Raw genomic sequence first — 27,153 nt, forward strand, 5'->3', positions numbered from 1 at the left:
GACACTTTGTAAGTTAAAGTTCCATAAAAGCCGACATCTTTCAAATTCTGCGCAAAAAAGAGAATTACATTAAGATCCACTAAATGTTTTATTTTATTTCACAAATTTGATTCATTTTCAGCTTTCAAGTAAATGTCCCTCTTTGCTTATCTTTTTGTAAAGACAAAAATGACAACAACAAGACCAGGCGCGCAGATAGCACTAGGGACGGGGGGGATACGACCCCCTCAGATCCCGATCTGTCCTCCTCACTTTCCCTACGAAAGGCTACAAACAGACAAACTGAGGATTAATCAGGATTTCCGCTATGTACGTTAGCCTAAGAAGTGGCGGACAGGCCCGCCGCTCCTTCATTATTTTGCCGTCAATGCTTCAGAATCGAGTCGTCCACCGACGTTTACGTTCTCTGTGTGCTGCTGGCTGCTAGCCTGCTACGACTCCTGACCCCGCCCCCCGGTCCTACGAGGAGCTGTTGGCTGCCTCGATTGTGCCTGTAGTAGCGGTAACCATAGTGATCAAATGCCATTATCGATGACTGAGCTGGTGATTTTTATGGACTGAAAGAAATGGACTGCATAACTGCCACACAAAGGCAATGAAGAGACAAAAAACAATCACCTCGTTTTTTCAAAAACCAAACAATGTAAGTGTCCTATGCCTGTTGACTTTTCCCAGATGTGGCAGATCAGTTTTGTTATTTATTTGTATAGCTAGTCTTTTGCACTTAGCAAACAGCAAAACGCGGAGAGCATGACTATGCAATTAGGTGAGTGGACAGAAGCAAATAGCGAATTTACACAAAGAATGGTTGCATAAATCAAACAATTTATCGTCAGGAAATAATAATTTATCTGGACTTGCAATACTAAATTAGGGTCATGGCATAACATTATCATCTAACCCAATGTGCTGTATAAGTTGACTGAGGTAAATTGACTGATTTATGTTTAAATAAAACATATTTTGCAGAAGGCATGAAGTTTTGGTGGGTAATTGGCATACTAGACAAATAACAGTTTGATCATGCACTGCTAGTGTTGATCAGAGAGGCCTTTGTTCGTTGTTGTTTATTCATGATTTCAAATAAGAATCCTCCAATGGCTTTTTATTACAAACCAACTTACGCAAAGTAATTACTTGAACACTAGTTAAAGCCCAAATTACACAAAATAACTAACCGAGTTGAAATCATTTGCTGACAGCTTGGTCCCCCCAGTTAAAAAATCCCATCTGCGCCCCTGAATAAGACACAAGGTTTTGTTGTTTGTAAGGAACAATGCAGAACTCCCCGAGGAACACAAATGGTTGCGGTCAGTCTGTCTGCCGGTCCCGCCCACACATGCAAACTACCAATCACATGCTCCTGACTTCCTGCTCATTCATCTCTGCTGAAATCAAGACCCAATCACTAAACTTCCTCTGATTCCGTGATATTCCTGCTGCTGGGCTACAGACACACCTCACTGGGCACGCGCGCGCGCGCGCACCCATTCAGGTGATGTGAAGCACTCACCTGTGCTTCTCACTGCCATTTGCATTGAACAAACTCACAATTAGCATATCCACAGACACAAACCTCTCCATTAGACATTTACAATCAAAACTTTAACATTCAAAACTCCAGAAACTCACTCGTTTCAGACAGAAACGCAGAACGTGGTGTTCTTTGCCCAATGCTTTGTCTATTCTATCATCTATTTTATTATAAATCGACTTTTCCTAAAGCATTCATCTGCACAGAGCACGTTTCGCCGTCACTACTGTACAAAACAAGAAAGAGGGCGGGAACGAGGAGCGCGGGGCGGGAGGGGCAGGGTGGGAGAGTCTGTGGACAAACCAAGCAAAGGGGCGGGGTCCGAGAATGTGCGCAAACCACGCTCGGGCCCTCCTCCTCCAGACAGACACCCCCCTTCCCCCACCCCCCTCGGGCCACCCTCTCTCGAGCTGGAGACTCCGGCTCCCCTTCGGATCTCAGTCCGGTAACAGAGGGACACTGGAATGGACACGGAAGGGAGTCAGAGCAGCCTGTCGTCCACCGCGCAGGACTCCCCGCACGACCCCTGGTAAAATAAAACACGCCACTTTCCGTGGGCACACAGACACACAACACGCATTTATAAGCTGAGAGTTTTGGAGCAGGATGGAAAGAGACCACCACAGACAAAAGAGACACGCGCGTGCGAAACAGCGCGGACTCTCAGGCGTACGTTGTTTCTATTTGCCCTCTTTCAACACGAGCTCTGTTACGTCGGTTTTTCCATCGTGTTGTGTTGTTGCGCTGTATTTCTCACCTTTAGAAAGAGGACGCGGTCAACTTGTTACTTTATAGTGAGGAGGACGCATGCAATTCATCGGACATAACGGCGCTCCATTCATCCATCGCGCATCAACATGGCCGAAATTCACTTTCCACTCATTCAGTGACCTTTGTTTGGTTTGTTACGCGATGTTGTTTTGCTACGAAACCTTCATCAACAGGGTTCACGAAGACTTGCGGGATCTCTAACTGTGTGTTTTTCATCTTTCAGCAAGATGTTCATCGGCGGCTTGAGTTGGCAGACGACACAAGGTGAGACACGCGCGAGCTTCTGTCCTGCGTGCCTGCTACTTCCACAGAAAACTCCCCTGCGCTTGCGTGGCTTGTTTTCAACGCAGCTTTTATTCGTTTCATGTTTGGACCGATTCCGTGTAGAAACGGAAAGCGACACAGTTCGCGGGTCGTGAAATCAAAGCTTTGACTTATATGTCTCGACCAGTGTTTACCTGGACTTAACCCAACTCACGAGGTTTCCTCGAAAGCCACCGCATATACGAGTTGCTGGAGATTGGAGGTGAACGCAAGGGCGCGCGGAAGCGGTGGAGTGTTTGAATAAACGGGAACGCGCAGTGTGGAAAACCTCTGATAGAGCATGACGAGCACATGCAGCGGATTCAAACAGAGAGTGCTTTATACATGTTTAGCTGCTCATCTCTCACGACTGAACTCTGTTTTATAATGTGTGTGTGTTGTGTTTCAGAGGGGCTGAATGAGTACTTCTGTAAATTCGGAGAGGTGAAGGATTGCATGGTGATGCGGGATCCGGTTACCAAGCGCTCGAGGTGAGAGTGATGCGCGCACCCGTCTGCGCGCTCGCGCCACGCTGCTGACCTGTTTGTTTGTGTGTCTGTAACTTCGTACACATAATGCGCGTGCATGTGTCGCCCTTTTTGTACAGGGGGTTTGGGTTTGTCACCTACCTGGATCAAACCGGTGTGGATAACGTTTTGGCCCAAAACAGACACGAGCTGGATTCAAAAACGGTGAGTTCACACCTTTCATCTGCCATCCCATCATACACAAAACACACCGAGAATTAAAGTGACCCTCTCGTGATCTCTAGTTCACGCGCTTCAGCAGGTTTATTTAGGTTCTTTTTTGAAAGTTTTGTAACTCACATGCGCGGCTCCATTCCGCCGCCATATCTGTCTCACTCTCTTTCTGCGCGCCACATGAACGCGTTCCTGCTCGCTCTACATCACCGGGGCAACGGGGGCGCGCACTGGAGCTTAAAGTCCCAGTAAAATAAAAATGACGATGCCTATTTTTTCATGAAATATTGCAGCCTTTATTGTAAATAGTTTTATCAATGTGGGTCGTTCTCTTCTTAACATTCATGTGCCCTCATAATCTGAAAATGCTGTAAAATGACATATGTTAGATGGCTTGGGCGGAGCATCCGTTAACTCCTCCCCTTCAAGTGTCAGTCAGTCTGCTGCCAGTTACATTTAAAAACGCTGTTTTATACATCCAATCAAATCGCAGAGAAATACGGAAGTAAAAACGATCTCAACTTCCGATTCACGGGGACTTTAAACTTGATAAAACCTTTAGCATCAACACAGAGATTTGGTGTCTTGGCTTATAGACTATAAAAGTCACATGATGTATATTTATATTGTTTTGTCACAAAAAGAATTGTCAATGTAAACGGCATTGTAGATAACGTGTTAGTGTGTGATTTTTAATGTATGTTTTGACTCTTCATCGAGCACAGTAGCATCGCGTCTGATGGCTTTATTTGAATAAGTGCTCAGGTCGTGTTTGAATATGTGAGTCCAACAGCGTCATTCGTGGCTCTTTGTCAGAGATTGTGCGGCTGTGTCAGACAAAACCAGACGGCCCCAGCTCTTGTGTATTTGTTTATTGTAATATTTGATCTGTGTCGTGGTCTGCTGGTGTTCATGTGTTCAGGAAGGGTTTGTACAGCGCTGAGACGCTCGCCTGGCAACACTTTAGTCACAGGGGCCTTCTCATGGGTTCAGTCGCCATGTGGGACTGTCGTCACCATAACAACTTTGTTGGTTATCCATCCGAGAGTGTGCACACGGGCCTGACCGTAGATGTGCACTGCACACGATATTTAGTGCTGTTAAGGGTACATTATCATTTTTTGATGTAGTGTGTGACACATCATCCAAACAGATTGTGTAGTTGTTGCTTTATTTGTAACATGTTGTTCCAGTGCTCAAACCTACAGTCTACATAAAACAACATTTTTATTTATTTCTGTAATGCATCGAAACAAAAGGATGTTTAACCAGGAAAAATGCAGTCAGTGTTTTTTTTTCTGGATTGTGTTTACTGAGGTTTTTTTGGATTGTGAAAAGCTTGCGTTCTGTATAAGCGGTCCTTAAGAAAGTCTTTTGCTGAAATAATTTTGAACGCCCAATAGGAGCGTGTATTGTGTGCGTTTAGTAAGAAGAATTAACTTTGGGTTCATGTGTTTATATTTGGTTCATGTTGAGCAGTGTGAAGTGTACAGCTTTCCTGTGGCTCAGTGGTTAGAGCGTCGCCAAGGTCATGGGTTCCATCCCAGGGATTGCACATACTCAGAAACGTGCAATGCAATGCAAGTCGCTTTGGATAAAATCCTCTGCCAAATGCATAAATGTAAATGTACCACTAAAACATTTCATATAAAAACGGTCAGTTCTGGTGCTTGATTCTGATTGGCTGAGCCGAATTCTAAGGCGTAATAAAATACCCCGATTTATGTAAGGGATAATCCACAGCTAGCCGTGCGTTAAAGGGTTTTATACCATGGTCTTTTTGAATACTGGATTCTGATTGGCTGGAAGGTGTGCATCAAAACCCTTTAACGCACGGCTAGCTGTGGATTATCCCTTACTTAATGCACGACGTGGAGGCCAAGAACCACCTGACGCGAAGTGGAGCACTATTTATTATTCCACGGGTTTGTGATATCGGTAGTGATGTCTAACAGGAGGCCTATAATAACCTGAAGTTGTGTGTGTGTTAATGATGTATTGATGGCTCTGAATGCTTCTTTCGGGTGCTATGCGAGTCTCTGTTGTGTTGATGTTTTCCTGGGCTCACTGATGGTGGGGGGTGTTGTGTTGTTATTAGGTCGCTCCAGCGGGTCTGAAAGAGCACATGTGGAGGAATTCACAAACAAGAGGAAGCCGTTTTCATAAATAAGACACAGTTGTGTCGTGATAGTTCTGATGGTTTATTTGATGTGCTGCTTGTGTCAAATGGTTGACGTGACGGTATAGTCTCTGCGCTCGCCCTCCTTGTGTTCTCATGCGTCTTGTCTTGCGATTCATGCGGGGAAATGAAAAGAGGATATCGTGAGACAGACGGCGAGCTTGAGAGATGTACCACGCTGAGAATGTTTTCTCATGAAGAGCGAGAGAGAACAGAAACACGAGACTTTAGTAATGTGAGGTCAGATCTCATAAACACACCGTATTTTCTCCTGAACAACGAGCTGAAGTCTTTATCTTACATTTATTATCACAGAAATCATTCAGCTCATCCCTGTAAATCTTGTTCAGTTGTGTAGGTGTAGCTTGTATTTTGTTACAGCACATAAATCATTTTAAAGTTTTAATAAAGTTTTTATAAATATGTCAGATTTTGAATTTGATGAAGTTTGTTGTACTTGCACTTGAAATAACTTTATTTGTATATTAAACAGAGAAATCTCGTCTGCTTCGTAAACGCTTGTCATGAGGAATACAGCAGCTGTTTGTCTGTAGTTTTTCAGTTTTATTGGCCGTTCAGCTGTGATTTACTTTTGGTCAAATCTGATGATCAGGGGCTTTTTGACTCTTCATGGTGTTATTATTATTATGATCATTAAAGTCTTGGACAGTCATCGCTGGACAGATTCGGTGTTTTGAGCTGACTTGAGACAGCTCAGGTAATTTTTCTGGGGATGGTTGTCAGGGTGTTGCTGTGTGTGTGCGTGTGTGTGTATCATGAGGGGGTGTCCATCTCTCCATCCCATCTGTTTGGGGTTCATCTTTGTCCTCATAATTAATGAAAGCAGAGGGGCTTCCTGCTGACACACGCACGCACGCACACACACACACACACACACACATGTCTGGTTTACTATCCCCGTGGGGACAGTCCATAGGCGTAATGTTTTTATACTGTACAAACTGTATATTCTATCCCCTATCCCTAACCCTATCCCTAAACCTAAAGATCATAGAACACTTTTTGCAGTTTTAGATTTTCCAAAAATATTGTTCTGTACAATTTATTAGCTTTTGTGCCCATGAGGACCTCAATTTTGGTCCCCACAGTGACACGAGTCCCCATGTGTTGGTGTGCATTCAGGTTTAGGTCCCCACCGGGATATACAAACACACACTAACAGGTTTTGAGTCTCTCTCTCTCTCTTGTATTCATTCAGTTTTTTGTTATTTTGTGCTCGTGAATTGCTCTCATCTCTCTTACTGTCTCTCTGACACAGAATAACAGAAGAAAATACTTTTTGGCACTACAGCAATGTGCAGAACTTTGGCTGATGTTCTCGCAAGGGATCAAGAAAGGTTCTCGTGCTAGCATTAAAAGAGCGTTTTATCACTGTTATTAGCGAGCAGGCCACAATGGAAATAACGTACTGCTACTTCTTGCTCAATCAGATTTCTTGGCATCTTGATCTTGTTCTTTGTGTATGTATGTGTGCTGTTTGTTTCGTGTGCAGGTTGGGACGTGGTTTGGCATCAGAAGGTGACTATATACAGTATATATGTGTGTGTATGTGTGTAATGTAGTGATTTTGAAGTGTAGTATTAAAACTCTAGATTCTGCTGGGATGGATGCAGTCGGTGATTTAGATTTAATGACAGTGAATAACAGCATGACCTGGGCTGATAGAAATGACTTCTAGAATTAGGATGGAGATGAACTCATCTAGTTCTGCTCATATAGATTTTGTTGCTTGTTAAATGAAGTTTCATGAAGCAGAATTTCGCTGGAAGATCAATGATACAACGAACCTGTTCGCATACACGCGTGTGTTCAAAAGACAGAATTTCATTCTGAAAGTACCATTTTTTTTACATACTTGTTAAAATGTTATTTCCAGCGAGTGCGAATTGACTTCCTTTCTTTTTGAGATCTGCAGGAAATGAGTTTTGATGTAATCATGCAGACCATCTAATCACATTTAGACGTTCTCTTAAAGTATCTGGACACAACAAATCAAATATTTAAGCAAAATAAAACGAATGTCAGAATAATTCTTGATGACATCAGATGGTCAGACCCGACACAGGGAATTTCATTTCACATTTCCATTGTGATGTTTAATATAACTTCTGCCATTTTCTTCTGCTCACAAGACTCGTTTCCCCTAGAACTGCATTGTTTGCACTTTATAAACAAGTTCTAAAATCATCCGTTTAATGAATCCGTAGAGGAATTCATATAGGAATAATAAAACATAACATGAACTCTTGATCTGCTGGGTTTAAAATGAGAAATCATGACGTGTCTTTAGTAAATCGGATGGCTTTTCTCTCTCAGATTGACCCGAAAGTGGCTTTCCCGCGCAGAGCTCAACCCAAAGTGAGTTTTCTCTCATCACACAAATGTATTATTTATGCTTATGTTGCAGATACTTTCATTGGTTTGATGCACGTTTTATGTACTGTGAATGTTGTTTTGTGTGCTATTGAACATTGAAACAGAAATGGTATTTCTAATGGATCGCAACGATGTCTTTATTTATTTCTGAACTGTTTTTTTACTGATGTCTCTACTGTCTGTCCTACAATGTGTTTTGTGTAAAGCTGCTTTGCAACGATGCAAACTTGTGGAGAGCCCAATAGAAATCGATTTGAATAGAATTGAATTGAGCATTAAAGCATTTAGCAGATGTTTGTGTCCAAAGCGTGAATTTACCATGAAGTGCAATACAGATTCATTACAGCCTTTATTGTTGGCCGTCATGTTTTTGTGTGACGGATCTCTCTGTTGTGTTAACAGCTGGTTACAAGAACAAAGAAGATTTTTGTTGGAGGACTTTCAGTCAACACCACCATTGAAGACGTCAAGCAGTATTTCGATCAGTTCGGAAAAGTGAGCTTCTGTTTCATTTCTTTCTAATGTCACAGACTAGTGTTTGACATGAGCGAGTCACAATGGCTCTTCTTCTTCTTCTTCTTCTTCCTGCGTATTTGTGTGCCTCTGTTGTGATTGGTTCTTGTTCATCAAGGCTCGTGTGATTGGATAATAATTGTGTGTCATGATTGAGGTGTTTTAATAGTTTAGTTTCATTTATTGGTGTGGGTTCAGAAGAAGTCATGATGTTTAAATTGAACATCAAACTCTTGTTTTAACAAAGAAAACAATCCGTGATCTTTTCATTTCTGTATGCAGTTTCTTATGTTCCTTGAAACAAACATGACTGAAAATGAGAAGCCACAGAACTGTGTGTGTGTGTGAATATGACAGTACGATTGTTGTGATTGTGTATGAGAGATCAGAGCGCTGAACACAACGGAGCGTTTATAAAGTGTGTGAGGAGAGAGAGAGAGAGAGAGAGAGAGAGAGAGGGGCGAGCGAGGCCGGACACTACACACTACAGAGTGAAGTTGTAGAAGTTTAAAGGACTGAAAAGTGACCTGACCAAACAAGAGTCCTAAACACTGAACCACTTCATTCACTTTCAAGATTACAAAGACGAGCCTGTCATTTCATTTCTTTATTAACACACAGAAATCATGCGCAATAAAACCTGGAAGAATATCAAGTGAATGACAACGTTTGGTTTTGTGACCCAAGTTATTTATTTATTGTGGTCTGTAACAAATGATATGTAAACATGTTGTTTGTGATTTCATAATCGATTTCACTTTTATAAATGTGTTTTAATGTGATAGTAGAGATTATTCTTCTGACTCCGGCCTGAAAAGATTTCATTCCTCGCTCTTACCGTGGTAAATCATGTAAAGGTGGTAATGAGAGGAGTGATGTGTGAAGGGAGGGGGCTCTCAGAATCTGAACTTATCTAATGGAACAGCTGCTGCCCCCCCACCCTCTACAGCTCGTTTCCACGGTGACCTGCTGGCCGTATTGTCCGTGTGTGTGTGTGTGTGTGTGTGTGTGTGTGTGTGTGTGTGTGTGTGTGTGCACCTGTCTGCTGGCTGGACACACACTTTCTAGAACACAGACACATGAAACTTTCATCACTGTCTCTGCTACTGAAATCAAAGTGAAAAAGAGGTTGTGTTGTTGTTGCGATGCAGTGGCAAGGCAGGTCTGGATCTGTAATATTCTTCTCTCTGGATTAGATTTTTGATTGTATAGAGAAGTAAAAGCAGTCATGGATGTGAAGTTTGATAAAGTGAACAGCGTGAGAGTTAAACATCACCTGATCCGTCCGGGAAACTCTCTCGGTGTCCTTCATTGTCCTCATCTGTTAGACACAGTATGAAAATGGAATATGATCAGCCTCACAAAAGACAAGAACAGACCGTCCCCAAGAGCCCCGTCCCACAACAATACATATGATGAGAGAGAGAGAGACGGTGGGGTGAAGTAAGCGTTCAGTCAGCCGTGAGAGGAGGATTACACAGCTTCACTGGAGCTTTTGTCTGCTGCTCCGTTTCAAGAGAGAAAAAAGAAAGTTTGAATTTGTCAGAAATGTTTCTGTGAGCGTTTAAAGTCCCAGTGAAATTAAAAATGACGATGTCTATTTTTTCATGAAATATTGCAGCGTTTATTGTAAATAGTTTATCAATGTGAGTCGTTCTCATTTTAAAATTCGTGTGCCCTCATAACTCAGCACTTCCGTCCTGTAGTGTCAATCCATCCAAATGACGCATGTCAGACAGCTTGGGCGGAGCATCCGTTAACTCCTCCCCTTCAACTGTCAGTCTGCTGCCAGTTTCATTTCAAAATGCAACGGCTGTTTTTATACATTCAATCAAATCACAGAGAAAGATGAAAGCCACGGCCACTATTTTTCTCATTTGAAGTTCTATTTCACTCGGAAATGCGTCGAAATACGGAAGTAAAAACGATCTAAATGTCAGAGTGTAAATGTGTGTTTGACAGCGACCCGACCGGTCTGAGAGTCTCTGACCTTTCTCATGGTCATTAAACACGTCAGCTGCTGCTGGAATCCCTCACACAGAACACGTGTGTAGTTTTATCACACGGTCTGGTGTTTGATCGTGCAGTGAATTTCAAACATGCAGATCTGTGTTTTAGCACACTACAGTAGTGTTGATGGACACGACACAAAAACACAACATTACAGCAGTGCACTCCTCAAGAGATGCTGGAGTGTTGTGGGTGGTTGCTAGGGTGTTGCTATGCAGTTGCTAAAGTGGTTTTATCAGTAATGGCATTCCTTGTCAATGATGAATTGTCAGTAAAATATGAAGAGTTTGGTTCCAAAATGAGATGACTCCGTTTTTAAATATTTTCAAAAATCTTGTTTTTATGATGTTTTTATTGTGTTTTATTGTGTTAGTTAGCTGTATTTTTAGAGTTATTATGGCTGAAATCAAAACAAACCAACTTCAGTTTGATTGATATTAATTGGAATGCACAATAAAAAAAAATGATTTTTGACAAATTTTTTAAATCGGAGTGATCTCATTTTCAATAACACGAGTAAAAGAGCTTAATTTATAGAAGACTAAAACATATTTAACAAAGTAAAAACAACAATCCTTTTATCTTTTTACTTTCTTTAACCTCGCCAGTTTTCTCTCTCTCGCTCTCTCTCTCTGTTTGGGAAAGGCTGAGGTGGGGCGGGTCATTCCTCTAATTGTACTTCAGAGTCTCTATGGCAACAGCAAACTTTAGCGATCGGGGCAGGCAGAGAGTTTGTTTAAATTCTCCTCCACTGCTGTCGTCTCTGCTCAACAACTCATAGAAATTCTTACAACGTTTCTTTAGTAACGGCACTCGTGTCGTGTGTGAACTTTACTTCATCAGGTGGTTCACTGATTCTTTATTCATTCTCCACGTGTGGTTCAAACAAAACGGTTCTGCATTTAATAATCAAATTAATCAAAACAGCACAATAAATAACATTTAACAACCTAAAAGGGACACTTCACCCAAAAATAAAATTCTGTCATCATTTCCTCACCTTTGAGTTGTTCCAAATGTGTACAAATGTTTTTGTTCTGATGAACACAGAGAAAGATATTTGGAAGAATGCGTATAACCAGACAGATTTTGCCCCCCATTGACTCCCATAGTAGGAAAAAATACAGTGGTAGTCAAAAGTGCCCCAGAAATGTTTGCTCTCCTACATTCTTCAAAATATCTTCTTTTGTGTTCAACAGAACACAAATATGATACAGTGTGTTTTGGAAATGATGACAGAATTTTCATTTTTGGGTGAACTGTCCCTTTTAAAACAACATTAGAGAACTTTTGCTTATGGTTCCCCCATGTGGTGGATAAGCGCACTTGTCTGTTATCGGTGTCGTAAATACGGCCGCTGTATAAGCTTCACCTGTGGGCACCGCGGGACACGTGCACTTGTTTAAGCAGAAACCGCCGTCACATCATAAACTGTGCATGTACTCTAAAGTCTAAAGCACTCTTTTGGCTCTCGCGGGGTGTACTACTGGGCTATACTTATATCTCAAATTAGATTCTGAGGTAGCAGATGGTTGTTAGCCGTTAGCGCATAGCGTGCTAGCTACATAGCAGCTAACTTTAGTTACATAGCACATTTACAGTCACCCAAAACACAACGCATGGACGTGAATGTGTTTAGTAACCAACCAACAAAAATAATTTTCTGTAGTTATATTTTCGGAAACCCACTCGCGACCAGGCGTTGTGCTCTGTGTAATAGGTGCAACTTACACTCAACTCGTTGTGGGGATCGTGCCTAGCCGGTTGAAAAAAGCAGGTTAGGTATGTTTTGATGCTGGTTTGTGCTGGTCCTTAGCTGGTTAAACCAGCATCAAAACATACCTAACCCAGCATATGCTGTTTTTTTCAACAGGGTAGCACAGTAACTATAGATACCGATAACATTAGTCTACGTGCATGAACTCAGCAACTTTTGACCATAAAGCATTTATTGTGGTTTGGTAGTCATCGTTTACAAGCATAGCACTCAATTGGTGACGAAGCACGATCATGCTACATAAGCTATTGAGACCCGGTTTCTGTCCATAGAATTCTGCTACCCTCGTGCTGTGATTGGGTTGGGGGGGGGGTAATTTAGGTGTAAGGGTTGGGTTGGGGGAGGGGTTAGTCCTGTTTTGTGTGGATGTAGCGAAACATTACATCATCTCTAGTCTACTTTACGGTTATAAATTGTGAACCAGTAACGTTAGTGTGCCAATAAACAACCTGAGCACAGCCTAATAACTATTAAGCTCAAAAGTACAGGACGGTAAGAAAAATGTACATATAAGACTTCAAATCCAGTAGCAGGAAGGCTAACGTTAGAGCTCGCGTCAAGTCCGTCAGATATTGATTTGTGTTCAGGCTCGTGTCCGATCTCTCTCTCTCTTTTCCTCTTTGTTTTTTTTTGCTGGCTCTGCCATGGTGATGGTTTGGAGACTTGCGTTGAACTAGGGATGAGGAGTCGACTCAGAGAGTCTCTGTACTCTTAATATCCCTAAAGTCGGAATCGACTCCAAGACAGGAATCGACTCTCGTCGACCCCGTAATTTATAATGTTGTCATTGACTCAAATCGGTTAAATTGTCTTTGTGATTGGTGCAAAGCAACGAATAACATTTAAAAACCAATCAGGTAAAAGTCATACCCCCACTCTGATTGTACACGTTTACATCCGATCCAAAACACTGCGTTAATCAGAGCATGAGCGACACCTACTGGTTCTCTCACAAAAGGGCACGCATTCATTCTTCACCTTCAATCCGATCTCATTCAATTCTCAAATTCTTATTAAACACTCTCCTATATTTCGTCTGTCCCTCTTCAAGCTTTTATTTCTCTAAACGACTGTTAAGACTTTGTAAGTTGCTTTAAATGAAAGCGTGAGTCTGTGCGCATAACTGGACACAAATCAAAATCAAGTTTGATAAAGCGTTTCATCAAGCTTAAAAAACGTAAAAAAATCAGCAACAGCCAGGAAGTCACAATTAAGTTCTTGTTGCTGGGTTATTATTATAGCATATTTGTTGGATTTAAAATGACATGTTGATATTTTTAAATGCTTTTTATTGTTAAATGCCCAACACAGAAAGGCAATGAGTTACATTAAGAAAAGAACACAAGGTAGGCTCAATGCCTTTTTAAAAAAATGTGTTGAATTTGGCCTAGTGTGAATATATAAACTCTTAAACGAAAATAAATAAAAAATGTTTTAGGCTTGTTTAGCGCACATTTACAGAGCCTCAATTCAAAACAATGAAAGTACAAAACATATTCATTTGTGTAACTGTAACTCTCCAAAATCGATGCAATTAAAAAATATATAAAAATAATAAAGGAAACAAAATGTCTTGGCTTTACCATAAGTCTACAGCCGGTAGAGGGTAGCAGCGGCAGTAAAATTCGTCCAGTTAAGAGTTGTCCTACCACTAAAATCATTTTAGAGAGATATTTTAAGGTCGAGAAACTCTCTAGTGTTGCTTTAAATCATAAACCTCGATGTTTTTGTGTGATTGTCTACAGATAATTTTACTGTACAGTGTTCACATGAAATCACACTGACATGCGGTTCACACGTGTGATTCTTCATGAGTGATTTGTGTTTGGTCTCTTGCTCATGTCTAGTGTATCATCTCACTGCTCAACCTTCATTTCTCCCTCTCTCTCTCTCTCTCTCTCTCTCTCTCTCTCTCTCTCTCTCTCTTCTCTCTTTCTCTCTCTCTGTTCTCTTTCTTCTCTCTCTCTCTCTCTTCTTTCGTCCTCCTCTCTCTCTCTCTTCTCTCTGTGTCTCTCTCTTCTCTCTCTCTCTCTTTCTCTTCTCTCTCTTCTCTCTCTCTTCTTCTCTGTCTTCCCTCTCTTTCTTCTCTTCTCTCTTGCTGTCTCCTCTCTCTCTTCTCTCTCCTTCTTCTCTTCTCTCTCTCTCTCTTCCTCTCTTCTCTCTCTCTCTCTCTCTCTTCTCTGGTTCTGCTTCTCTCTCTCCTGCTCTGTCTCTTTCTCTCTTCTCTTTCTCTCTCTCTGTCCTCTCTCTCTCTCTCTTCTCTCTTCTCTCTTCTCTTCTCTTTCTCTCTCTCTTCTCTCTCTCTCTCTTTCTCTCTCTCTTCTCTCTCTCTCTCCTGTCTCTCTCTCTCTCTGTCTTCTCTCTTCTCTCTTTTCTCCTCTTCTCTCTCTCTTTCTCCTCTTCCCTCTCTCTCTCTCTCTCTCTCTCTCTCTCTTCCGTCTCTCTCTCTCTCTTTCTCTTCTTCCCTCTCTTCCATCTCTCTCTCTCTCTCTTCTCTCTCTTCCTCTCTCTGTTCTCTCTGCTTCCCTCTCTCTTTCATTCTCTTCTTCTCTCTCTCTCTCTTTTTCTCCCTTCCTCTGGTTCTTGTCTCTGTCTCTGTCTCTGTGTCTGTCTCTGCTCTCGCTCTTTGTCTCTGTCTCTGTTCTGTCGTTGTCTTGTCTCTCTCTCTCTCTCTCTCTCTCTCTCTGTCTCTCTCTCTCTCTCTCTCTCTCTCTCTCTCTCTCTCGCCTGAGTTTCTCTTCTTTTAATTCTCCACTCTGACCCCCCTCGCTCGGCCCCTCCATCTGCTGCTCTCTGTGTTCCTCAGGAGCTTGACAATGAAGCCTCATGCTGTGTAATGGCTGTGAGTGGTTCATCTCGCTCTTTTGTGTGTGTTTTGTCTGCAGGTCGATGACGCAATGCTCATGTTTGACAAAACCACCAACAGGCACAGAGGTACAGCAGAGACGCCACACACACATGCACACGCACACACGCACGCACACGCACAGTTCTGTTCAGAAGTTTGTTGAGTCATATAATTATTTCATTAGTCAAGTGTGTGCATGTCATGCAGTCATTGTGAGGATTTCTTGTGGAGCAGAAGTGAGCGCAGGAGAGCAATGAATGGATGGATTTAGGGTACGAGAAGTTTAGTGTTGGTTAGTAGTATAGTAGTGAAACACCTGGTGTGAATTTGTCTATGAGAGTGACAGATGAGTGGGTGGGACAGGTGAGGGGATTTATCTCCAGAGGTCTGAAGTGACCTACACAAACATGTGACCGTGATATTACATTCATAGCAGAAGAATATTACAGTGAGGTATACTGTCAAATACAAGTGCTCCCCCACCCCTCCTGAAATCACTTGTGTGTGTTCTCCAGGGTTTGGCTTTGTGACTTTTGAGAATGAAGATGTTGTTGAGAAGGTCTGTGAGATCCACTTCCATGAGATTAACAACAAGATGGTGAGTGTCCTGCACTGCACACAGAGAGAGAGAGAGAGATTATACACTTCACACACGCGTGTGATTTATTGACTGAAGGTGGAGTGTAAGAAGGCTCAGCCGAAGGAAGTGATGTCACCGGTGGGGACGGCCCGTGGGCGCTCTAGAGTGATGCCCTATGGGATGGAATCCTTCATGTTGGGAATCGGTATGTTGGGTAAGTGGAAGAACACAAACATGAGCTGACGAGACTTTACTGCACCCTGCTGTTCACAACACACAACTACAACATCAACGCTGGAGATCACTGAAGGTGAGTGAGTTGTGTTGAAATAATGTGAGACGAGAACAGCATTCGGCTCAATAAACGCAAGTCATTCTGAAACAAATACAGAATTATAATCCACAGATCTTCATGTTTGTTTAATTCCTCTTCATCACTCGCTGAATCCTTAAATCACACTTTCAGAATCAGCCCAAAACATTTCTAAGATTCTGTAGATGTCTGTAGTATTGGAGCTGTTCTTCATGACGGCGGTTTTCTTGACTCTCTCAGGTTATCCCGGATTCCAGACGACCACATACACCAGTCGCGGGTACCCGGGAATCACACCAGGATACACCTATCAGTTCCCAGGTGAGCTCCACCTTCATGTGTCATCCGTCTGTCCGTTTCACCATTTCACTGACAGACTGTACTGTACGCTCTCTGGATGCTTCAATCCTAAAAACACTCATGAGATATATCTACACACTGTGTTAGTTTAGTCATGAGTGTCTGTGTGTTCTCAATCCGCTCTTTTTGCTCCGTCTAGAATTCCATTTAGAGCGGACGCCGCTTCTGACGTCCACACACCCGCCTGAGATCACAGGTCAGTCCCTCATCTGACACGCGCGCACGCTCGAGTTCTTCTGCACACTGGAGAGAATAGGAAACAAGATTATTCACACATACAGTGTTGATTTCATGTCGTCTGAAGAACAAACAAAACAATCCTTTCCTTCCAGCCATTCCACTGACAGCGTATGGACCAATGGCAGCGGCGGCAGCAGCGGCGGTGGTCAGAGGTATGAACGCTCTTGTGGTTGACGTTTAGTCTCTTCTCATATGAGTCCTGTAAAAGTTTGGATAACACTTTACTTAAACCTCTATATATTTTTAATCGTTCATTATGTAAGGGATAATGCACGACGAGGAGGCGAAGAACCACCCGACGCCAAGCGTTAATGCACGGCTAGCCGTGGATTATCCCATTTATACCATGGTCATTTGCCAAGTTCAAGCTTTTATTGATGTTTACAGTGTCATTTTAGATCAAACAGGTGAAAACTAGGGTTATTTTGTTGTTGTATTTTGAATGCTCACCCAGACCTGCCTGAAACGCCTCGTGTAACCACACCCCCACAACTTGACGTCAGCTCGTGGAGTGATTTGACTAAAACCGCCCAAATCTACACGCAAGTAATGTGGGCGGTCTTGTTAATCTCATCGTACCGCCGCCGGAGCAGCCATGTCGTGGAGACGCTGTGTGTGTTCCGTTGCCAAAAGAAAGCCTCTTTGTTTTCTCTGCCAAAAGATGAGTCAACAAAAAACGAATGGTTACATTTTATTTTCAACACTGTTCCAGAGAAGTACAATGAAAAAGTGCTAGTTTGTGCAGAGCATTTTAACGACGATTGCTTCACTAATCTCGGAGCGATCAAGACCGGCCATGCACGGCAGCTTCTGTTAAAAAGTGGGACAATTCCATCGGTTCAAACTCTGCGAGGACAGTCTGGCGCTTCAGATTCACAGCCTGGTAAGAGGCGTTACATTTCCGTCACACAATTGCAGTATTCCACCAATCACTACGCAGTAGTGAACTGGCCAATCATAGCACACCTAGCTTTTCAGAGCCATGAGCTTTGTAAAATATCCTCGCGTTTCAGAGAGGCGGGGCAAAGAGGAGATACAAACATGCACGGTACGTGGAAAATACAACCTTAAATCGTGTAGACACATTGTAATACATCTAAAGCAAACAATAATATTCCTTTTAGCCGCGTAAAATGACCCCTTTAATGCACACCTTCCAGCCAATCAGAATCCAGTATTCAAACAGACCATTGGAATATATTACATGTTGTTGTAAAGAACTATAACCAATGCAAAATGCAAAGTGTAACAATGTATTCTCCTACTTGTAAGTGGCTTTGGATGAAAGCGTCTCTGCCAAATGAATAAATGTAATGTATTGATAAGTGTTATAATGTATTAACTATAGTGACCATTATTCATAAGACATTACAATACATAAATAATACATTAACACTATTTTTATAATGCATTATACATTCTCACAGGCTCCACCCCCTCACGTGCCGCTGGCTTTCTGGGTACCAGCAGTCCTGGGCCAATGGCAGACCTGTACGCAGCAGCCAGTCAGGATTCAGGAGTCAGTGGCTACATCAGTGCGGCAAGCCCCGCCCCCAGCGCAGGGTTCAGCCACGGCCTCGGGGTGAGCACAATTACACACACACACACACGTTTATAAATGTGAAGCTGTTCCAGGTTGAGTTGATCATCTGTGACGTGATGTTTCAAACAGAAGACATGAATGACACATGTGCACGTCAGTAAGACTCTTTCTCTCCTTCAAGGGTCCTTTGATCGCCACCGCATTTACCAACGGTTACCACTGAAGACCCTCCACTGGACGTCCAGCGCCGGACGACTGATGATGATGTCACGAGCATCTGCGGTCCCTCGCGTTTCATTTTCTCTTTTCTCCACTAACATCACCTTTAGTTTCCATCCGTTTCTCCGGCCGTCACATGCTCGAAAATAATGTTGTTTGATTGTACACGGGGAAACACGCAAGGAATTTTATACTCCACCGTTTTTATTTGACAAGTTTTTCCAGTTTGTTCTGTTGTTGTTTTTTTGCTGAATGTGTTTGAATGTTTTTACTGTACTCGTGCTGTAACGGATGGAGTGATCGAGAGAGAGAGAGAGAGAGAGAGAGAGCTGAGAAACACATCAGGAGTGTTTTTCACATTGAGGTTCGTAACTAATGTAAACAACCATGAACAAATTTACTACATAAGAACAGGAGAAAAATGTATATTTTGGTACGTTTTTAAATGCACAGCATTGGTCAAATTATTTCCAAGCGTCGAGAGCTAAAAGAGTTTTTATATTTTTTGCTAAATTAGGTTTTTACTTGAGGGGTCTTGATTCATGAAATGAGCAGCGTGTGTAAATCCGTCATACATGTGATTTACAGTCATGTCATGAATGAAGCTCAATGTCTGTACATACTGTACATATGCCATGGGTTTTTGTGGGCGGGGTTTTGACTTTCTCAGACTCTCATTGGACTGTTGACTTTGTTCCGAACTCTAGCGTGCTGTCTACATGGACAACATTTAAAGGCATCGAGGATAATCTAACGCATTTAACATCAGACACGCGTCGTGACGTGACGTGAGCAGATTCTGTTTAAGCAATATTCTCTTTTCAGTTTTATATCTGCGCATGTGAGCAATAATCAGTGGGGTTTGGAACAAAGTTTTTCAGCTGACATAACTGCAGAACATATGATGATGAACGCATTCACGTGTTCCTCGCATTGTGCACGTGACACAAAGTACAACATATAGACTGTATTTTGTCGAATTAAACTGGCAGGCAGTTTGTTTCTGGACGTTCTTCACTTTCCTCCATTTCTACTCATTCTCTTTCAGTTTTCAAGGTTTTTTTTGTGAAAGTTAAAGCTATCATTTATGAGGCGTTTAGCCGCTTTAGAGAAAAAGATCTGGTTGTGTTTTCCTGAAAGATCAAAGGGAAAAGACCCAGACAGCGAGGAGGGCTGTGTGGACATATATATTATATACTGTATATATCTAATGTTTTGCGCAGTGTAACACTATTGTACATTTCTCTCTCTCTCTCTCTTATTATTTTTTGACGGTACAATGCTGTTTTTTTAAATGAAGGACAAATGTTTAAAGCAATGTAGTGGGAGCGCTGTTACATCTCAGTGAGTGTAATGTTTTTGTGTGTTTTCTGGTTGTGCGTGTGTTACAGTGCCAGCGCACACACACATGTTTCACGTGTGTAGTGTATACTGAAGTATAGATGAACACATTTACGCTGGTTTAGATGAATTCAGTCTGTCAGTGATCTGCTGTAATCTTCAGATAACACTTAAATCATATTTCCAGCCTCACACTACACAATATTTGAAACTGGGTTGTGTGGTGGGTTTGTTTTGTTGTGTGTTTATACTCAGATGTTGATGTGCAGTCTTCCGTGTGACACGTGCAGCAGGTTTATCCTCCGCCTCATGAAAGCACTGCACCACACACACTGGAACTCTTTAAGCAACTAAAGCAATAAGTCTGTTTGAAACTGACGGTGACTGAGGCATTCAAATTATTTTTCAGAAGAGAAGCTCTATTTTTCAAGACCTGTTTTAACCCCTTTCTCAGATTTTGACAGTACTTGTTGTTGATGTTTGTTTGGATGATTTGTAAAAGGGGCGGGGCTCTGGGATCAGTAACATAACTGGAAAGCATCAGTGGGTAACGCTCTGTCCCGTTGCCACGGAGACGTGCGTCATCACTGTGACCTGATGCTCATATTCGCTGGTCCACTGTCCCTTGACTGTATTTTTTATTTTCCACCTCTGGAAACGTTCAAATAAAAGATCCTAATAAATTATTTTTAAGCATTCCATTTTATGGTCTCGGTCCTGTTTTTCTTGGCACACTAGCAGGATTCAGCTGTTCAACATGTCTCGTCTATGCAGGATATGGATGCTTGCTCTGTAATGCACATTTGACAAGTAAAAATCTGATTCAGATGAGAAAAAGCCTTTTGCTCTTCAATCGGCAAGTTTCTGATATTTAGAGAAGTTTCTATCAACTGTTTTAACATTACGAATAAATAGATATAAATATTTTTGGTTTTTGCTGATCACGTGAAAGCTCCACGGCTTGAGAGCAGACGTTAACTTTCTCTTTGAGCTGTGATGTTTGTGTCTGTGCCCCATAACACACACCTGATACCCTGTGACCCCAATACCGCACACACACACACACGTACGCACAAGCTCTGGTGAGTTTGGAATGTGCTCATGGGAAAGAGAGGTCCATATTTCTCCCCTGATCCTCTTACCCACAGAGACCTGAACCCCCAAACACTCTTCATCTCAGATCTCATTTTCCTCCGTGTAGATTTATTCATCTGCTTTTACATCTGTCTTCAGCACGTGTACTTTGTTTTTCTTCCACTTGATCTGTTATTCATCTCCAGAAGATTTGGTCTGTTATCAGGCTCTCAGAATGCCTCTGAATGGCTCACAGTCGGTTGTGAAGGGTTCACTGGATGGAAGTTTGGATTTATATCGAACCTGGTTTGGCCCTGCGACCCAGCGTCCTCCTCTTAAAAATTACCTGCTGTTAACCATCCTCACCTGCTTCTGTCCTGCGTATCCCATCAACATCATCGCACTGGTCTTCTCTATAATGGTGAGAGTGTGAGATTAAACAACACAACTGTTTTGTGATTTTATCTGTCATCATCACATCCATCCCTGTGATGAAAGAATGGAAAACATTGGTCATCCTTTAGGTTAGAGATGTGAAACAAACTGTTTGTGATACCTCTGATCACACAGCTTGTTTACAAGAAGTGTACTTTCATAAACAAGTGGACGAATTGAATTGCGTGGGGAAAAAATTCCATCAACTTACATTGAGAAAGGGGGATTGGTGGAGTATTTGTAGAGCGGGATATCACAGACACCTGACGTTGCTTCTTTTGGCTTGGCTAGTAAGTTCACATGCAACACCCTAGCAACAGCCATGTAACTGCATAGCAACAAACTAATGATCGCGTGTCACCTGTGGAGTCATCAGTCAATGATCATCAGAATATCTCTATCAGTCACATAGTTACAACTTATCATATTTTATTATTGTTATATTCATATGGATATATGTATAGAAGCTTATGTTATATGTTGGGAATTGCATTGTTTGAATATTCTCCTATGGTGACAATGTCATTTGTGGTGTTTTGTGTAGTTATTTCTGCTACGCTGAAGGTGTTTGTGTGTGAGGACCACAAAGATGATCAAATAAGTCATTTTTGACATGGGGACATTTTTAGTCAAAATCAAGAATAGGGGAGAGTGGGGTAAGATGAGCCAGTGGGTAAGTTGATCATCTCAGCGACTGAACACTTTTGTTGTTATTTGACCACGCATTTTGGAATCACCCGTTATTTCTGCCAGAATGTGAAAATGTGAAGCACGTGGGAGAATTGGACGGCATTAATTGACTTTTAAAAACAGTTTTTGGCTCGTCAAAGAAACGATTTTGCATATCAGCTGTAATGACTGGTACGTCTAAGCGAATGTATCCAGGTCTAAAATTATTCATGATGCATGTTGGTGATTTACCAACATATAAAACCATGCAAATAATGTGGCTAAATAGTAGCCTGAATTTGTAATCTAGCTAGTTTTTTCCAAAGGGGCAGCTATGGGGCAAAGTGCTTAAGTTGAGTGCTTAAATTAAGCTTAAGTTAATTTCAATTTCTAATTTTTAAACCTGTATAATTTCAACGAAACTTAAGTCACTAATGGCCTAACATGTTTGGCATTAAAAAGCACCGTATAGAATCTACAAAAACAGACAATCGTTTATTTTTAATCAACAAACTCTCTGTTTAGTCTGTTTTTGGAAAGTTACAACTTTGGTGTTTCACAAGACAAGTTATTTCAAAAATGCAAACCGAAAGATATTGAAATTTAAAGTTTATTTGGTTATATTTTGTTTAAGTTATAAAATAGTTTAAAAATAACTATTAGCATTTGTAAGGGGAAATAATGATTGAATTACTTTTTTAGAAGGTAAATCTTTAAAAACATGGTCTTTATTCATATTCAGTTGCATGCTCAGTATATCTCCATATGGTTCAACTTAGCCACTGATGCGGATCAACTTACCCCTATCATGGGGCAAATTGAGCCACAGGAGCACTTTTTTAAAAGAAGCCATATTTTTAAAATCACATGTCATAGCTGTGTTCTTATAATTTGTATCGATAGGAAACATCCTGAGTACCACATAAGTAAAATACCACCAATCTAAACTGTATGCTAATTGTCAATCATTTTTGACGGTAGTGAACCTGACAGAAATTCAGAAAGGTTGGTGTAAGGGTTTGGTTTAGGGTGATGTGTGTGTATTTTCTACATGAAATGTGCTTTGTCTTCAGTCCAGAAACAGTTATGAGCAGGAGGATTATGAAGGTTCAAGGCGCTTAGGAAAGATGGCGCTGTATGTGTCCATCGCCTCCATTATCATTGGCATCATCATCATCACCATTTTCTGCGCTGTGCATTTTACCACGGTAACCCCCCCCCACACACACACACACCCTGTCCACACACCCTAACAGCTCAGCTTCAAACAGCCCTACTGTACATATTCCATATTTCAATCCCATCACTGTGTGTTTGTAGTTCAAAGAGTAACTGTTACAATGTGCCGTGTGTAATGTTGCTGTGTGTGAATGTAAGCAGTCTGCCGAGTTGTAAAGCCGAAAGTGAACGAATCACAAAGATATTGGCTGCGTCCAAATACCCCCACTTGCGGCCACTTGAGAGCGCGTGCACGCGACAGGAAGTAAGATCGCACGTCTGTCCGATGTCTTAAAAACGCCAAAGTGCAGTGCCCTTAACGCACACTAAACCCACACTATCTTGAATACCACTTCTGAGCAGTATTCAGGGCTATATCCCATCATGCATCACTTTGCTTTCCAGTGTAACCTATACTACTACTTTTTAAGGTTATATCTTTATTTATTCTATGTTTGGCTAACATCTGTTTTTCTTTTGTTTTTTGGGGTACAGCTGCTTTGATACAATACAAATAAAGCGCTATAAAAATAAATCTGACTTGACTATATAATTATATTACATATAATTTCGAGTTACACATTTTATTGGTAATAACTTCAGAGTTGTATTTTGTAAAAAACAAAATGTTTTTGTTTTTATCACATAATTAGAAACACCACATAAATTAACGTTACATGTTTGCACTTGCTAAGTGTGTCCCATCGGGTTAGAAATACGACATGCTCACTTGCTTCACACCCACTAGAACACTTGGGTTAAAAACAGGAAATACATCATGAAAGAAGTCAAGTGGTCAAGTGCAAAGACCACAAGTGGGGGTATTTGGACGCTGCCATTGGCTTGGGAAAAAATGAGTCGACTCTGAATCATGCGAACGAGTCGTCTGTCGTTCTAATTTCAGTTCCGGCTCAGATTTGCGTCACTCCGTGTAATGCCCGCCTACGTACGTTCCATTTGCGAAACTGCAGGCGGTAGACCAATCACAGCAGACTAGACCATCTGACCAGTCAGATCAGAGTAGGCTGACAGAAAGGAGGGGATTAGACGGATGAATCGCCGAACGAATCATTTGAGAGTCAGTCAAGAAGCAAGGTAATAATAACTGCATATTATTAGAAAATGAAAATGTTTATACTGTGTATGGACGTACAAACCATAAACCAAAGTAGGACCTGAAAAATCACAAAATATTTACTCTTTAACAACACAGACATCGTACAGACAAAAATATGACACCCTTATGATGTTTCATCTTCAGAAAGAGATTTTAGTGTCACATGCACATATGATTGTACGGCCCTGTAACGTGTCTTTGTGTTTCTGTTTGTTCAGAAAGATGTTTAGGCCGATGACACGAGCATTGTCCTGCGATCTCATCATCAGAAGACGTCCTCATGTTGATCCGCTCAGAGGATTCAGACGGATTCTGTGCAGACGTCACATGACTTCAGCATCTCCATCTGTACATGAGCAGAGTCACAGTGAGGCCGAGGGCGGAGCTTCATCTCATGATGTCATTTCTGTCAGTCAGAATTTGTTTACAACACAGAAGACAGCTTTCATAATATTGTAACTGATGAAACAGTGGCATTTAACCCAAATATTGAACTCGTCATACAGACAAATTCTCAATTCAATATAATGCACTTTACACTCAGTAAATATCATTTGTTCTTTTGGGGTAGGCTAATAACATTTGAGTATGTAAATATTAAACATGTTTGTGTTCTGGCTTTTGCGAAATTCTACCAGTATATTAGATATGTGTTTAAAAAACTAAAAAGATCTTTTTATATCGGCTGCTTGTGTTTGTGAAACACATCAATTGTATTTGAGCTTGCAAATGTTCTTCATTTGTTAATTTATTTTACAGTTTATGTTTGTGTTGTCAGATGTATCATTCAAAGTTACAATTCATGTTTGAAAAAAATAAAAAAATAAATATTGTTTTCAATGACCAAAAGATTTTATATATAAAATAATAATACAAGTAAAATTCAGAATATACTTCTGTATACACCTGTTGCACTGAAATATTACAATAACACAGAGAAGTGTTTTCAATAAGATTTGTGTGCGAGTGTGTGATGTGTATTTGGATATGTTGTGTTATATATAGCATTGGATGGTAATCTCATGCTGAAGTGTCAGTCCAGCATGTTCTGTTCAGATCCACAGGTCACATGACACAGAAGAGCTGGATCAGCATTCTTCCACAAATCTACATCTGTGAACATCAACACAAAAAACAGACTGAAACTGAAGCAGGTATAATATGACAGACACAGACGTAACATCTACACATCCACACAGATTTAGGTTTGTGTGTGTGAGATTATGAGTTATGGAAGCCAGGGATCAGTTTAGTAACTGCATGCGCAAGAAAACATGCTGATACTCCGTTAGGGTTAGTGGGGGTTGAAGTAATATTGAAAAATAATAACAAATACATCTTATAGATAACAAATATGTTATTTTGCATGAAGAACATGAATCCATTTTAGGGCCATTAGTTTCGTTTTGCACTTTGCAATTAAAGGAGCTGTATGTAATCATTTTAATGTATGAAATCAAAACAATACCTTAATATGTTCGTAGACATTTAGAAAACATGCTAAGTTCATACATTGGTTTGTCCAAAAAACAATGCTATAGCCAGTTATTCCACTGTGAAATGTGCGTTCCGTGCCGGAATGTGTGTTTTTGTTTTGGTCCGTGTGACCCCGCCCACTGAAGGTTTTCCACAGCTCGGTTGCCAGTTGGCGACAATCACTGCATATTGCAGCAAACAAACGATCTGGCTCAGAGCAGACCCTTTCCGGTACTATTACGTTGCAAACTTAGAAAGAATGACTATATTATTTTACAAATTACGAGGAGTAATATACAATTGTATTACGGTTATTTAAACGAGACAGCAACATGGCCTGTAAATGCGACCTCTGGAGGACACAACCTCTGAAACGAGCTGCTGATTGAGTTATATTTGCAAACAACAAAACCACTGCAAGCGTATAAATGATCAGAAAAACTTACAGTGTAAGAGTTGATGCTTTCCATTACACTACTGTAAGTGTCTGGAAACTGAGGAGGAGGAGGAGGGAAAAAAACCCTCGCCAATATTTTGAATTTGGACTGCGATACCAAGCTCAACCGCTAGGTGTCACATACAGCTCCTTTAACTTCAATTTCTCAGTAGTGTTCCTTTAGCACATGGAGCTCGCGACAGCAGGGTTGTGGGTTCAATCCCACACATGCTAATAAAATGATATAAGTCACTTTGGATAAAAGTGTCTGCCAAATGCATTCATGTTAATGTAAGAATGGTAAAAAAGTAAGATGTAAGATGAAAGGTGAACTTTAACAAGCTGTTGTCATCGAACAATTCTTCACTTACCAGCAGTTTTCAATCATGATCGAGCTGTGATAATAGATAAAGCTGATGTTACCTTTCCTTCATCAGTAAACAAACGTAAAACTGGAGAAAACCCCGGAGCCTGATGACACTGTGGGTTCTGTCGTCCTCTGCTGGTGATACACTTGAACAACCCACTCAGTGCACGTGTGTGTGTGTGCGTGTGTGTGTGTGTGTGTGTGTGTGTGTGTGTGTGTGTGTGTGTGTGTGTGTGTGTGTGTGTGTGTGTGCGTGTGCGTGTGTGTGTTCATGTTTGTATATCCCGGTGGGGACCTAAACCTGAACGCACACCAACACATGGGGACTCGTGTCACCGTTTGAGGTCAAAAATTGAGGTCCCCAGGGGCAAAAAAGCTTATAAATTGTACAGAACAATATTTTTTACAAATCTAAAAATGCAAAAAGTGTTCTATGATCTTTAGGTTTAGGGATAGGGTTAGGGATAGGGGATAGAATATACAGTTTGTACAGTATAAAAACATTACGCCTATGGACTGTCCCCACGGGGATAGTAAACCAGACATGCGCGTGTGTGTGTGTTTGTTGATCTGCAGTGATTACTGTACACTTGACTATTAAAAGTTTATTTGAGGTCACCAGTTTTGGATGTGATACATGTGAAACTCAAAGAAAGCAACAAGCAACGTGCAGCGAGGGAGATTACTGTGGCGACGTCACACATGTCGAATGAGGGGCGGAGTTTATCGGCC

The 27,153-nt window shown here is 41.3% G+C and overlaps 2 protein-coding genes across 4 annotated transcripts; both read left to right on the forward strand.

The window, feature by feature from the left end:
- Positions 1-1,919: 1,919 nt before the first annotated feature.
- LOC130550921 (RNA-binding protein Musashi homolog 1-like) lies at positions 1,920-20,330 on the forward strand. 2 transcript variants are annotated; one of them, XM_057328455.1, is made up of 14 exons: positions 1,920-2,063; positions 2,529-2,569; positions 3,018-3,099; positions 3,216-3,300; positions 7,826-7,867; positions 8,288-8,380; positions 15,071-15,119; positions 15,549-15,631; positions 15,710-15,827; positions 16,167-16,247; positions 16,426-16,482; positions 16,619-16,678; positions 17,954-18,108; positions 18,251-20,330. In XM_057328455.1, exons 1-14 carry the CDS (start codon positions 1,999-2,001, stop codon positions 18,290-18,292), a joined length of 1,053 nt encoding a protein of 350 aa, XP_057184438.1. In that variant the 5' UTR covers positions 1,920-1,998; the 3' UTR covers positions 18,293-20,330. The 2 variants fall into 2 exon arrangements, with proteins under 2 accessions (XP_057184438.1, XP_057184447.1); XM_057328464.1 differs by lacking the exons at positions 7,826-7,867; positions 8,288-8,380.
- Positions 20,331-20,780: 450 nt separating this feature from the next.
- Positions 20,781-24,968, forward strand: LOC130547417 (transmembrane protein 233-like). Of its 2 annotated transcripts, none has more exons than XM_057323379.1 (3): positions 20,781-21,124; positions 22,881-23,015; positions 24,365-24,968. In XM_057323379.1, the coding sequence occupies exons 1-3, from the start codon at positions 20,939-20,941 to the stop codon at positions 24,599-24,601; spliced, it is 558 nt and encodes a 185-aa protein (XP_057179362.1). In that variant the 5' UTR covers positions 20,781-20,938; the 3' UTR covers positions 24,602-24,968. The 2 variants fall into 2 exon arrangements, with proteins under 2 accessions (XP_057179362.1, XP_057179370.1); XM_057323387.1 differs by having other exon boundaries at positions 24,361-24,482.
- Positions 24,969-27,153: the final 2,185 nt, after the last annotated feature.

Source organism: Triplophysa rosa, linkage group LG2, assembly GCF_024868665.1.
Source record: "Triplophysa rosa linkage group LG2, Trosa_1v2, whole genome shotgun sequence".
Classification (NCBI taxonomy): Eukaryota; Metazoa; Chordata; class Actinopteri; order Cypriniformes; family Nemacheilidae; genus Triplophysa; species Triplophysa rosa.

Bases quoted from the DNA above. Each gene is read 5' to 3' on its own strand.
- LOC130550921 (XM_057328455.1), top strand. From the start codon at position 1,999: ATGGACACGGAAGGGAGTCAGAGCAGCCTGTCGTCCACCGCGCAGGAC. The intron at 2,570-3,017 runs GTGAGACACGCG...GTTGTGTTTCAG, and splicing joins GAGTTGGCAGACGACACAAG to AGGGGCTGAATGAGTACTTC. The intron at 15,828-16,166 runs GTAAGTGGAAGA...TGACTCTCTCAG, and splicing joins GTTGGGAATCGGTATGTTGG to GTTATCCCGGATTCCAGACG.
- LOC130547417 (XM_057323379.1), top strand. From the start codon at position 20,939: ATGCCTCTGAATGGCTCACAGTCGGTTGTGAAGGGTTCACTGGATGGA. The intron at 21,125-22,880 runs GTGAGAGTGTGA...CTTTGTCTTCAG, and splicing joins CACTGGTCTTCTCTATAATG to TCCAGAAACAGTTATGAGCA. The intron at 23,016-24,364 runs GTAACCCCCCCC...TTGTTCAGAAAG, and splicing joins GCGCTGTGCATTTTACCACG to ATGTTTAGGCCGATGACACG.